This window comes from Engystomops pustulosus, chromosome 7, assembly GCF_040894005.1.
Source record: "Engystomops pustulosus chromosome 7, aEngPut4.maternal, whole genome shotgun sequence".
Classification (NCBI taxonomy): domain Eukaryota; kingdom Metazoa; phylum Chordata; class Amphibia; order Anura; family Leptodactylidae; genus Engystomops; species Engystomops pustulosus.
The window spans coordinates 111,554,184-111,567,222 of record NC_092417.1 but is presented as its reverse complement, the minus strand read 5'-3'; the positions used below and the strand labels follow the sequence as shown (position 1 = coordinate 111,567,222).

General features: G+C 41.7%; 1 protein-coding gene across 2 annotated transcripts in view; it reads left to right on the top strand.

Moving 5' to 3' along the window:
• Positions 1-11,129, top strand: part of LOC140070729 (polycystin-1-like protein 2) — a 77,692-nt gene extending 66,563 nt beyond the window's left edge. For both annotated transcript variants that reach the window (XM_072117571.1, XM_072117570.1), the window contains exons 38-43: positions 15-142; positions 2,435-2,595; positions 3,440-3,650; positions 5,211-5,312; positions 8,608-8,739; positions 10,807-11,129. In XM_072117571.1, coding sequence (XP_071973672.1) covers positions 15-142; positions 2,435-2,595; positions 3,440-3,650; positions 5,211-5,312; positions 8,608-8,739; positions 10,807-10,920 — 848 coding nt within the window. In that variant the 3' untranslated portion in view covers positions 10,921-11,129. The remainder of the gene's footprint in view (positions 1-14; positions 143-2,434; positions 2,596-3,439; positions 3,651-5,210; positions 5,313-8,607; positions 8,740-10,806) is intronic.
• The last annotated feature ends 1,910 nt before the right edge of the window (positions 11,130-13,039 follow it).

Sequence of the window (13,039 nt, the reverse complement as noted above, 5' to 3'; positions counted from 1 at the left end):
TTCTTGTCTTTAAGGCACCTTCCTGACGCATGCTGATCTCCAGAGCATCCGCTTATATCCTTACACTGATGGCCTACATATCTTTGTTGTAGCAGCTGAAGTTATTTATTTCCTCTTTGTCATATATTACATGGTGGTGCAGGTATGGAAGACTGGTTTTTGTATATACATAATAAAATCCACATGCTAGAAAGATAATTGTAACATACAATTTACAAAGTCCATTAAATGTTACGCTCTAGTCTAGTTTTCTCCTACCTCATACATATCTATGTCAGATTGTTCGTAGCATCCGAAACGATAGAAGAATCACTTTCTTTAGACACAATGCTATAAGGTCAGGTACAAGAATTGAACAAGCGATTAAAAAAAATGTATTTTGTACAAGGTAAAACATTGCTGTTATTATATCCAGAAAGGTAAATAACAAAGATACAATTCACATACATTCAATTAATTGTTGTTATAGTTGCGATAGAAAACTTTTTGCTCTTTTTAAAAATTACATACCGTATATACTCGAGTATAAGCCGACCCGAGTATAAGCCGAGGCCCCTAATTTTACCACCAAAAACTGGGAAAACCTATTGACTCGAGTATAAGCCGAGGGTGGGAAATGCATTGGTCACAGACCCCCCCAGTATACAGCCAACCAGCCCCCTATAGTATACAGCCTGCCCCCAGTAGTATACAGCCACCCCAGCATGCCCCCAGTAGTATACAGCATGCCCCCAGTAGTATACAGCCTGCCCCCAGTAGTATACAGCCTGCCCCCAGTAGTATATAGCCATCCCATCTTGCCCCCAGTAGTATACAGCAAGCCCCATGTAGTATACAGCTAGCCCCCGGTAGTATACAGCCTGCCCCCGGTAGTATACAGCCTGCCCCCGGTAGTATACAGCCTGCCCCCGGTAGTATACAGCCACCTGAGCCTGCCCCCAGTAGTATACAGCTTGCCCCCAGTAGTATACAGCCTGCCCCCAGTAGTATACAACACCCCAGCCTGCCCCGTGTAGTATACAGCCCAGCCCAGCATGCCCCAGTAGTATACGGCCTGCCCCAGTAGTATACAGCCTGCCCCAGTAGTATACAGCCTGCCCCAGTAGTATACAGCCTACCCCGTGTAGTATACAGCCCAGCCCAGCCTGCCCCGTGTAGTATACAGCCTGCCCCGTGTAGTATACAGCCTGCCCCCTGTAGTATACAGCCTGCCCCGTGTAGTATACAGCCACCCCAGCATAAAAAAAAAAAACTTATATACTCACCCTCTGGTGGCCCCGATGTGCAGCCCTGCTCCCCCGATGTCCGCGCGGCTCGTCTTCAGGCATCCGCGCCCGTCTTCTGTCTTCTGCGGGGCGCCGCCATTGCTCTCTCCCGGGCCGGCACCTAGTATGACGCGCTGCTGACATCATGCTAGGCGCCGCCCGGGAGAAAAACAATGGCGGCGCACTGCAGAAGACAGAAGACGGGCGCGGATGCCTGAAGACGAGCCGCGCGGACATCGGGGGAGCAGCCAAGCTTCTCACAGTTAACTCACAGTTAACTTGTCCACCTGCTGACCCCCTAGATGCATCTCTGTTCCTCCTGTCTGTGCCTCAAAAACATACAGTATCATAAAACACGGGGTTATATCATGGTCTATAACAGTGATGGGCAACCTTTTGAGCTTGGTGTGTCATAATTCGGCAAAAAAACGAGTATAACTCGGGTGGTGTGTCACCTTGAGAAAAAAAACATAATTTTGTGATATTTATAGTTTAAATAACAAATATGTATAATTATTTAATTATATAATTATCGGTGCTTAAACCAAACTAATGTCCCCAGTACTCCAAGGCATAGTTGTAAACAGGCTATATTGCAAATACAAAGAACAATATCAGTCACATATATAATATAGAAGTTTGACCACAAGTGTGGCATAAGTGAAATCAATACATAATTATAAGGTTAGCCATAGTTTACCTAGTAATGAAAAAGCCGATTCAGGGTACCGGGGACAGTAATCCCCACACCTTCCGCCTGCTACAACAAGCTTCCTGCTGTACCAGCCAGAAGTTCGGCCTAACAGAAGTCCCAGGCCTAGACACTCTGTGCCGGAGCTCTGCTGTTCTGGCCTACAGACCTCCGGCACAGGGTCACTAGTCTACACTACAGCAATTTTTTTATCCTGGCTACTGCACCTGGCCGTGTAGGAGCTGAGGATGAAACGTACCTCTCCGGCGACCGCGTGTCACTGAAAATAGCTACGCGTGTCAGTGCTGACACGCGTGTCATAGGTTCCCCATCACTGGTCTATAACCATAGAGGTATAGGTTTACATAGGAGCTGAATGGAAATTTGGTCATATCATTCTTCTACTAAAAGTATTGGGTATTGGGTTGTGGAAAATAAGATATTAAACACAAAGTCAGAGGTTTTATATTGTTTACAGGCAAAACTCATGAAATCTCTGAAGTGGGGATATTTTCAGAGCAAGTGGAACCTGCTGGAGTTGGCAATAATTCTAATCAGTTGGAGCGCCTTGTCTGTCTTTGTGAAAAGGACCATTCTTGGAAACAGAGATATCAACTACTACCAGGACCACAAGGATGAGTATGTTGGAAATGTCACCTCCGGAACATCATCATTGTTTTAGCAGTAGCATGGATGGGCTTTATTACTCAGTACACTTGTAATGGTGGATGATAAAGGCAAATATCCAGGAGCTTAGTTTCTTCCCTGACCCAGGTTAGTTAGCAGAAAGGAATTGCTGGGATTAATATCATGCGGTTCTGAGGATGTACTTTGAACCATGACTGCAGAAAAATAGAGGTATGTTCCTAATCCATATTAACTAGGAAATGAGGCTATTAAGAAGTAGAAGGATGTCTTACAAAGCAAATACAATGTACTACATATATTGTGAGCAGCAGAGTGATGATATTTGTTTTTTTTTGTTATGTTTTGGGGTTCAGACTCCATTTAGAATGATCTGATTACCATACTTAGAATAATTTTGACTCATTCTGTAGTAAGAAACCCACTACGGGGGGAATTTCCTAAGCTAAGTTATACCATAAGGTTATTGCGTCTTAGTATATTTAGTGCAAGTCCTGTCTGGCATAGAATTCAGCTATAACTTGCACCAGGATGTTCTTTTTTACTAGGCACCTTTGTATGTAACAGCCCAGTCTTCCATCTTTTTTCCTACAGTCTTATATACAGAGGCCCTGTGCAATACCACTTATGGCTTCTGCTTCTCATGGCTTCTGCTTCTAATGGCTTCTGACATTTTATGGCGTATTTATAGAAAGAGCCTCAGCTGTAATTTCTTCTAATAAATGTTCCTCTTAAATCGCTTAGTACATTGTTTTCTTGACTCCACAGATATATATTTTCTTTACCCCCGGTATTTATTTTAGAGTTGTAACTAAAGAATTGGCATTTGTGTTTCTAGGTTTGTAAGCTTCAATGAAACAGCAGCAGCAGACGCTGCCTTGGGCTACCTCATCGCCTTCCTTGTACTTCTCTCAACCATTAAACTGTGGCATCTTCTGAGACTGAACCCAAAACTTAATATGATCACAGCAACACTACACAGAGCCTGGGGAGACATTTCTGGATTTATTCTTGTCATTGTCATAATGTTTTTGGCCTATTCCATTGCTGTGAGTCTGTCGTTTACTTTCACTTCCCTGGGGTGGTTGTTTTTTTATTTAAAGAGGTTGTACCATCAATAACAAGCTCCTATGATAGATATTAGTGTTATATAATTGTTATGGTCCCAGGTGGAACCTGGAAAGGGGCCAATAGCAGGAGGCTCCATCTGCTTTATAGCAAAGTCATTGGTCAACTGAAGCCTCTATTGAATACTGATAGTGTTACAGAAACCCTGCTATGCAAAGCAATTCCCTGCTCCCGGCTCTGGACAGAGAATAGGTATGGAGGTCATCAGTAAAAAAATTTGTAAAAGTGCCAGACAACTCCTTTAACGGGAGCCTATTATCAGGAGGGTCAGTTTTACATGATTTCAATAACCTCTGGCATGTTGATTTCAGAAATGCCTCTGTTGTGAATCTGAATAGTTCCAGTCCTTCTTAATAATTTCTTTAATAATAAAATAATAATAATAAAAATATTTGAAATCAGGGGTGTGATCAATAACCATGGGACATCACAAAAAACAAAAAACTTAGAATGAAGTTCCTCCAATATAGACATATTACAGGAATAAAATAAACAGAACTGTTAAAGTACAGGATAATTAAAACAATGATGTAACAGTAAGGGGTGATGTACAAAGTGATGTCACAGTACAGGGATAATATACACAGTGATGTCATTGTACTGTGACAGTACTGTCTACTCAGTAATGGCACTGTGTGGAAATTGTACTATTAATCACACCTGATGTCAAATTACAGAGAAAAATATATACCATAATAGTTCAGGAATAACGCAAAAAAATTTGTGCTAAAGGTAACTGATACACACAGCAACACAATACAATTCAGAAGAATTAAGTTGAATTTTAATCTCACCTTCCACCGCCATTAGGCTAAATTCACACGATGTATGCTCACCCCCGCCCCTCTCCATAGGAATACACAGCGCACACCCTTCTGCACCCGTACAGGGCCGCGAGCCCATAGAAGTGTATGGGGGACGTATATACACCGTATATACGTCGGCCGTATATATGTCCTAAATGTGCCCCATAGCAGCTGCTGTGCCTGCTACCCTGGTATGAAATCCTGGTACACGACTGCTTTCGCTGAGGAGAAGGGGGAGGGGGTTCTTTACATCTGTGATTCCTAACAGGTGGATGTCAGTGTAAAATTAATACGTTCCCTGTGCAAAATCCTTATTTCTGGCTTCCACCTATCATAATATAAGCCACATTAGTTGAGAATATTCATTTGGCCATATCATGCGGCCAGACAACTTGTTGGTGAATTCTTGTAGAACAGCAGAAATAATGCAATGAGCCTCATCATAACCGAAGGCACCTAGAAATGACATGTAATGGTGCTGACACTGATTACATTTTAACTTTCTCAAATGTTAGTTCACTTTGCATCAATAACTAGTTGGGTGGGTGTACATGAGAAGATGTGTAGCATCTATATCACTGCAGATTCTACTAGAGATTTCTTTCATTTTATGATACACAGTGGATGAAATTGATAAGGAATCTTTTCTTCTTTTTTCATGTTTTATGGTTGCAGTGTAATTTGATATTTGGATGGAAGCTCAACTCTTACAAGTCTGTGTTTGACTCGGCAAAGACTATGGTCAGCCTTCAGCTGGGGATCTTTAACTATGAGGAGGTATTGTCTAAAATATTTCATTGTTGTAGATAAACATGAATTGAAGACAGAAAAGGAGAGTTTCCTAAATGTGTTAGCTTGTTCCACGTAGCTCCTGGCAACTGCCGACCACCATAAAGATCTATTATTCTTGTCATATGCAGAATAACCAAAAACCTCTATTTCAAGAGCATTTCATACAGGAATGTTAGAGTATGTGAAAGGGAAAAGAACCACTCTCCGGACCCTGGACATTCAACTTTCATTGGTTTGAGATGCTACACAAAATTGAAATACCCATACATAGATAACCAGGCACCTGATGCAATCACCTGGAGCCGTGGTGCTCTTTTAAATTAATGTGTATTTTGTGCGATAAAAACTTATCTGTTTGCAGTCTGTGTCCATGTTGTATCCGTATCAGTTGTTTTACTTCCATATGCTGTTCCTTTAACTCAAGTACACAAAAAAAGATTGTTTAACAAAAGTGGCAAAAAAAACCTCGTCCCTTAGCATCATCTGAGAAAAATAATGGATGGCTCACATATGACAACTGCTTTTTTTCAACACCCATTGACTTTAATGGACGTGGGTGCTCTGCAGGCAAGGAATAAAATAGCGCATACGGCGATTTATTTTTCAAGGAGCAGTGGACTTGTTAAAAGCCACATAGAATACAATGGATCAATATGCTATCCGTGAAAATTGGTGATAGTGTACGGATGTGAAAAACGCTAAATCATAGTATCATAGTATATAAGGCTAGAAAAAGACGCAAGTCCATCAAGTCCAACCTTTAAGAATTAAATAAATGTTTTATCCCCATAACCCGTGATATTTGTACATAGAGTCCACCATAACAACCTCCTGCGGCAGAGAGTTCCATAGTCTCACTGCTCTTATAGTAAAGAACCTTTGTCTATGATGATGGTAAAATCGCCTCTCCTCTAGGCGTAGAGGATGTCCCCTTGTCCTGGTCACAGGCTTAGGTATAAAAAGATCTTTGGAGAGATCCTTGTACTGTCCGTTCAGGTATTTGTAAATTGTAATGAGGTCTCTCCACAGTCGTCTTTTTTATAAACTGAATAACCCCAAGTTTAGTTATCTGTCATTGTATTCTAGACACCCATTCAACTCAGGGGTAGATCACAATGGGAGAGAAATCAAATGTTCATGGAATCACTGCTTCCAAAACTGCATGCAAAAACTTGAAAATGTCACTGAATCTTTAGAAACAAGATATTTACTACCTGGATTGTGCAGACCTTATAGTCTTATTGAATGTAGATCCACTTGGCAACTTTAAAGCATTTCCTTTAAAGCAAGAACTTCTTACCAGTGGATGAAATCTGAGTTATCCCATGGCCACCAATAAGTGACACCACTTCTAATATGTGGACTGCCTATTCTCTATTCATTCCTATGACAGCCTTGAGAAACCTATATTTGTTATCAACCTTGTTATCAAATTTGTTATGATACTATGATGTCCACACATCAAGCACTGTATTAGGCTTCATGCACATGTATATTGCATGTCTTAGCCGGTGGCCATACTGCAAAGGATAGGGCAGGACTAGAGATGAGCGAGCACTAAAATGCTCAAGTGCTCGTTACTCGGGTCAAACTTTTCCCGATGCTCGAGTGCTCGTATCGAATAATGAACCCCATTGAAGTCAATGGGAGACTCGAGCATTTTTCACTCAAAGAACACATTGAAAGAACACTGAAGAACACATTGCAGATGTTTGCAGATGTTTTCACTGAAATAACACATTGAAAGAACAGTGAAGAACACATTGCAGATGTTTCCGTACATCTGCTAACTTATCCGAAGACACGCGTGCAGAATGGTGTTCTTCACAATAGTATGTGAAGAACACATTGCAGATGTTTCCATACATCTGCAATGTGTTCTTCACACATATTGTTCTTCACATACTATTGTTCTGCACGCGTGTCTTCGGATAAGTTAGCAGATGTACGGAACATCTGCAATGTGTTCTTCACTGTGGTCTTCACTGTGTTTTTCACTTAAATGATCCTGTGTTCACTGTCTTCATTGTATTCTTCACTGTTCTTCACTGTGTTTTCTTAAGTAAATGCTCGATCTCGAGCCGTTGCGAGTGTGCTAATACTCGAACGAGCATCAAGCTTAGACGAGTATATGCACTCATCTCTAGGCAGGACCTATCCCTGGGGCCACTCAGCTACCTATGGTGGAGGGAGGGGTGAACAACATTCACCCCCTCTTTCTCAGTGACTGGCGGCTCACAGCCAACATCTGCTTATGTGGATGTGTGCATGAAGCCTTAATCAGAATGTAAGTTACAGGACATAGCTGAGCACCAAAAGGTAACAAATAACTCACAAATGTTGAAATAAGTTTATCTTTACTGCAATTTACATCATGTAACTTTCAGAGGTTCCATAGAGTAAGGGAGGCCAAGTATCTAAAAACAAGAGTAGAAACTACACAGAGCTAGGCTCCATGTACACGTCCGTGTGGGCGGACATATGCCGCAAGTTGGGCAGAAGCTATAGGGAGCTGAGTGGCAGTGCTAGGACCGATCGGACCTGCTCTAGCTCTTATAGTGTGGCAGCCCTGCTCAGATATGCACAGTGCTCGTCTATGACGGCTATGAGCTATGTGCCGATTTGACCATTTCTGGACATGTGCATGGAGCTTAAAGGAAACCTACCACTTGAAGTGGCAGGTTTCTGATGGAAATACCAGGCACCAGCTCAGGGTGAGCTGGTGCCGGAGCTTATTTTTGTTACTGTTTTAAACCGCGGTATCGCGGTTTAAAACACTTTTTAAACTTTATAGCCGGTGCAGGGAGGTACGCGTGGTACGCATGGTAATACACACGATGTTGTGCCGGCCATGCAACACAACACATCGGCGCCAGTGAGAGGAGGAGGGGGTGAGCAGCGCTGCTTACCCCCACCCCTCTCCATAGCAATGTATGGCACACAGCGCTGTACTCCAGGGAAGGATAGGACATATCCTATCTTTCTCCCGGCTATGGGGCGGTGCAATGCCACACGTGTGCTGCACTGTACCACTCCCGTACGTCGGCCGTATATACGTCCCCCATACGGCCGTGTGAATATAGCCTTAATGTGTAGTATAATGCAGCCGCAACACATATGTGGCATGGACACTTCTTAAATACATGTGCAAGCTCTTTGCATATGAAAGAACGTGCAAAGTCCGACAGAAAACTGGAGCAAGCACCTTAGTAAATGTGCCCCACTGGCTTTTGCTCGACTTAGTTCAGTTTAATGATTATTTTTTCATTTTTCTTCCTAGGTATTGGATTACAATCCAGTTTTGGGCTCCTTCCTTGTTGGATCATGTATTATTTTCATGACGTTCGTAGTATTGAATCTCTTCATATCAGTTATCCTGGTAGCGTTCAGTGAAGAACAGAAGAATCACCAGGTCAGTGATGATATTGCTCAATGATTCTGCGCCATAGATTATATAATATTGGTATATAGGAAGATTCTCTTTTTTTACTGTATTCCAACCACACAACTTTAATGCTTATAACAAGTATAAATATGAACCTTTTTTTGACGTTTTCGGAATTTGCGGCTCTGTGACAGGTATTTAACTGGAGATTGTGTTGCATACGATCAATTGTGGCGCGGCTGCGCTGGCTTTCATGCAACAGAAATCGGGGGGCGTGCTGTCAGACGATCCGACTGATTAGGACTGAGCGGGGGATTTAACTTTAAAATTGTGTCGCAAGATCAAGATGGTGAGCTCTGTTGGACCTGAGCACGGAAGCAACACATGCAGGATATCGGGCGCACAATCGTAGTAAATCGCGGCAGAGTGCATTCCAGTCAGACAATGCACTTTCGGGGAACGCATCAGGAAGGGGAGGGAAATGTGCCCCAATGTGTCTACAGTAGTGAAGTGCAGAACCTGATGGGAAGACCATAAGTTGGAACTCAAAGAACAACAAAGAGAAGAGGCAGCAATGCTTCCTCAGACCAAGGCTGAAACTGATGCTATGGGGCTCATTTACTAAGGGTCCCGCTGTCCACTTTTGTCGGAGTGGTTGCCTTTTTCAGGGATAACAGGGCTTGGACATGACAGGTATTTAACAGGTGTCTGCGCTGGGATTTTGGCGCACGCAATCCTTTTTGTTGCGCAGCTTCGCTGGCTTCCATATGACACAATTTGGGGGGCGTGCCGTCGGACAATCCGACTGATTCAGACTGAGCACGGGATTTAACTTTCAAATTGTGTTGCAAGCCCAAGCACTTACATGCACTACTAAAAAGGTGGTGAGCTCTGTCAGACCTGAGAGGGGAAGCAACACATGCACGATATCAGGTGCATGATCTTATTTGGACAATGCACTTTCAATGTTCTACAACGGGCGGATAAGTTAATGTGCCCCTATATGTTCTGTTACCCATTGATTTTTATTTTTTATTTCACACCAGTGAAGGGGTTATAAGAAGATCCAAGGGTGCATCATTTTAGGCACAATCTGACAGAAGCCAAGGACATTGTGAAGGAAGCGGCACAACACAGCTCACTTAGGGGGGAATGGGAGTCTAGTTTCTAAGGTGCCAATGATCCATAGAAGCTTACACGTTCAAAAAGGGGGCAATTTGTTAAGATCAGAAGTACTACCCCATTACATATCCCTGCAATAAACCAAATCCGCAAAAGGTCCAGGGTCTGGTTGGAATAAAGCGATTGAAGCAATGAGACCTGTCAACACAATTAAACTGTGGGTTGTCAGCATCTTCAGAGGATAACAATCACCTTCTGTACAGAATCCTGCCTGTTCTCACCCTCTCTCAGGCATCTGGATCTTTCTGCTTCATACTGCCCTCACTGCCATCAGTAGCCTTCTAAAGTGTATGACATGTACATTGTAGCTATAATAGCAAGTGGCAGGGTAGACAAGCCAACCAGAGTTTTTACATTTTAGACGGGCAACTAATGCCAATACTAGTGGCATTACTCTGATGATGACAACTGTGTCCTAGGTATTACTAAGTGTGCAAAGTTTACCCTTAACTTAAATGTATGTAAGGATTAGAGATTACTTTACATACAGTCTATTCTTGCCATCTGCACCAGGGTTTTATCTGCAGTTAATAAATACCTTCAGTTTATGAATAGACATCCAAGGACAACCAGTGATGGTGTGCATGTGGATGTTATCTAATGTCTATAGGTCGCCTATATACACACACTAAACACAGCAAGCAATACTCACTTTCATAGAGATATACATATTAAGGGGATATTCCTACAAGCAGACATGTGAGAAGGTCACATGCATAGATGTCCCAGCGATGGGATTGGGAAGAGAGTTATATATATTTACCCTTCAGAGTTGAGGACATACACAAGTACATCCTACTAGTTAAAAAGCATGAGATGACCTCCCCTCTCCCTAACACATGTCAGGGAAAACTCTGATGAAGATACATGGATGAACATTAACTATTGTAAATGAATGACTTTTTATTACAGGCATCAGAGGAGGAAGAGATTGTTGATCTCATGTTGATGAAGATATGCAGCTTTCTTGGCCTACGACGTAAGAAGGAGAATGAGAGCACAAATACAAATTGTCAGGTTAACTGAAGACTCTGATTCTTTATAATCTATGTGAAAGATACATGTAGCAGTGCTGTAACCGTGGTAATATTGAATATTTATATTCAGTAAGAAAATGGCAGCAATGTAATAGTTTTTGTCTTTGTCATCATTTTGTATTCTGTTCCTTTGGGTTTTTTACTGCAGTGAAGTAAAATCGGTTTGCTGCTCTGGGGAATAAAAGTCTTTTGCGTATATGCGGCTGTTTTAATACATTACATGTTCGCGTGCATGGGGCCTAAGTCACCCATCGGTATACTCCTATGAAAGAGGGAGGAGACAGAACCTAGGTATACAGGGATCCAGTGAATAAAGTATGAAAAAGTAAATAATGATATACAATATACACCAAATGTAAACATCAAGGATTAAAAATTGTACCATCAATATAATCCTGAAAAATGAAAGGGCGCTATATCCATAACCTTTATAATATTACCTTAAACACCTAAAGGACAATACTGATTTATGGCGAAAAAACAACACCAGAGAGCGGTAGGGTAGCACCTGAGTATCATCGATTACTATCTAACTTCCACAGAAAAAGTATGCTTTTAAGCCACCTGCACATGTTTGTCTCTATATACTCGTGGTAGAGTTTGTTTTTCCATAGGAGGTTCACTTTCTTCACTCATGACGCTTTCTAGCAGCAGATCAGTCACAAGCTCTGGTCACCACTGCAGGTTAAAGAATTCTTCTATTCATGAAAATAATAGCAGGTTATAATTCAATGAATCCTTGGTGTAACTGCATCTATTATATTATGACTGTATTTTTTGAACATCAGGTGTACTTGGATCTGGTATAATATGAATGTATTTATTTAAGCCATATTTTAATATTATACATAATAAACGTATGAGCAGTATTGTCTACTCATGTTATATTCTTTCATTTTCTTAAATGGTTAACAGCATAATTATTATTTTTGCTATTGTTATTGCCCTATCTTGAAGGTTTTCACTCACTCACTCACTCACACAATGATTGCTCAATCTTGATCTTTGCGGATAGACTGTCAACTCACGTAAAAAAAGGTTGTCCAATGTACTATGGAAGTGACATGTATAGTTCTATATCATGATAAACATATGAGGGCGGTTCAATAAGTACCGGTGTTAGAAATGAAGACACCATTTTTTTTCCAAAAAAATGTTATTTTATTTTTCAACATAGTCCCCTTTTAGAAAGATACACTTCTCCCAACGTTCCTGCCATTTTTAAACCCCTCCAAAGAAATAGGATTTGTCGAACTCCTCTGTCTCGGCGATGACTTCCTTGTTTGAGCTAAGTTTTTTTCCTGCAAGCCATTTCTTCATGTTAGGGAACAAGAAAAAGTTGCAGGGAGACAGATCAGGTGAATACGGGGGGTGCGGCAGCAATTCATAACGCAATTCATGCAGTTTAGCGGCGACAACTCTGGATGAATGTGCTGGTGCATTATCGTGTTGAAACAGCACCTTCTTTTTCGCCAAATGCCGTTGGCAAATTATCAAGTAAAATATTAATTGCTGTTCCCGTCGACACCTACGGCCTCGTAACCACGTCTGCCGGAGTCCTGGTCGCTCCTCATCAAAATGGATGTTTACCCAAGTTTATATTCGTTGAACCAATATCTAACTGTGGTCATAGATGGCGAAGTGTCCCCATTTAGCATCCAACTTTGCTTTTATCTTCTCGCATTTTTTCCATCCAAAAACAAAAACCGAATTACCGAACAATACTGCTCTTTTTCCATCTTAGCGAAAATCACGAAACACGTCTTATTCAAATGGCTGCCAAATCCAAACCTATCAACCAGTCTGCAATTTGTTTTGCTGTCGTTTGATGTTTTCTGTCGAAGAAACAGTGAAATAATTGGAAATGATTGGGCAACACAAGAATTTACGGTTATAACAGCGACTACGCCACCTCCACGCCATTTGAAGGTTTTTAGACAAAACTGCCAAGCACCACTATGCCAGGTCCAACCTGGCATAGTGTCACTCAGCGGCCACGCCATCTGTCAGATATATCAGGAGGTGTAAGCGGGACACAGGGTGGGATGTGGGCGCTGACATATGATAAATTTCCCCCTGATTTATGGGAAAAAAGTTGCTTCAATACA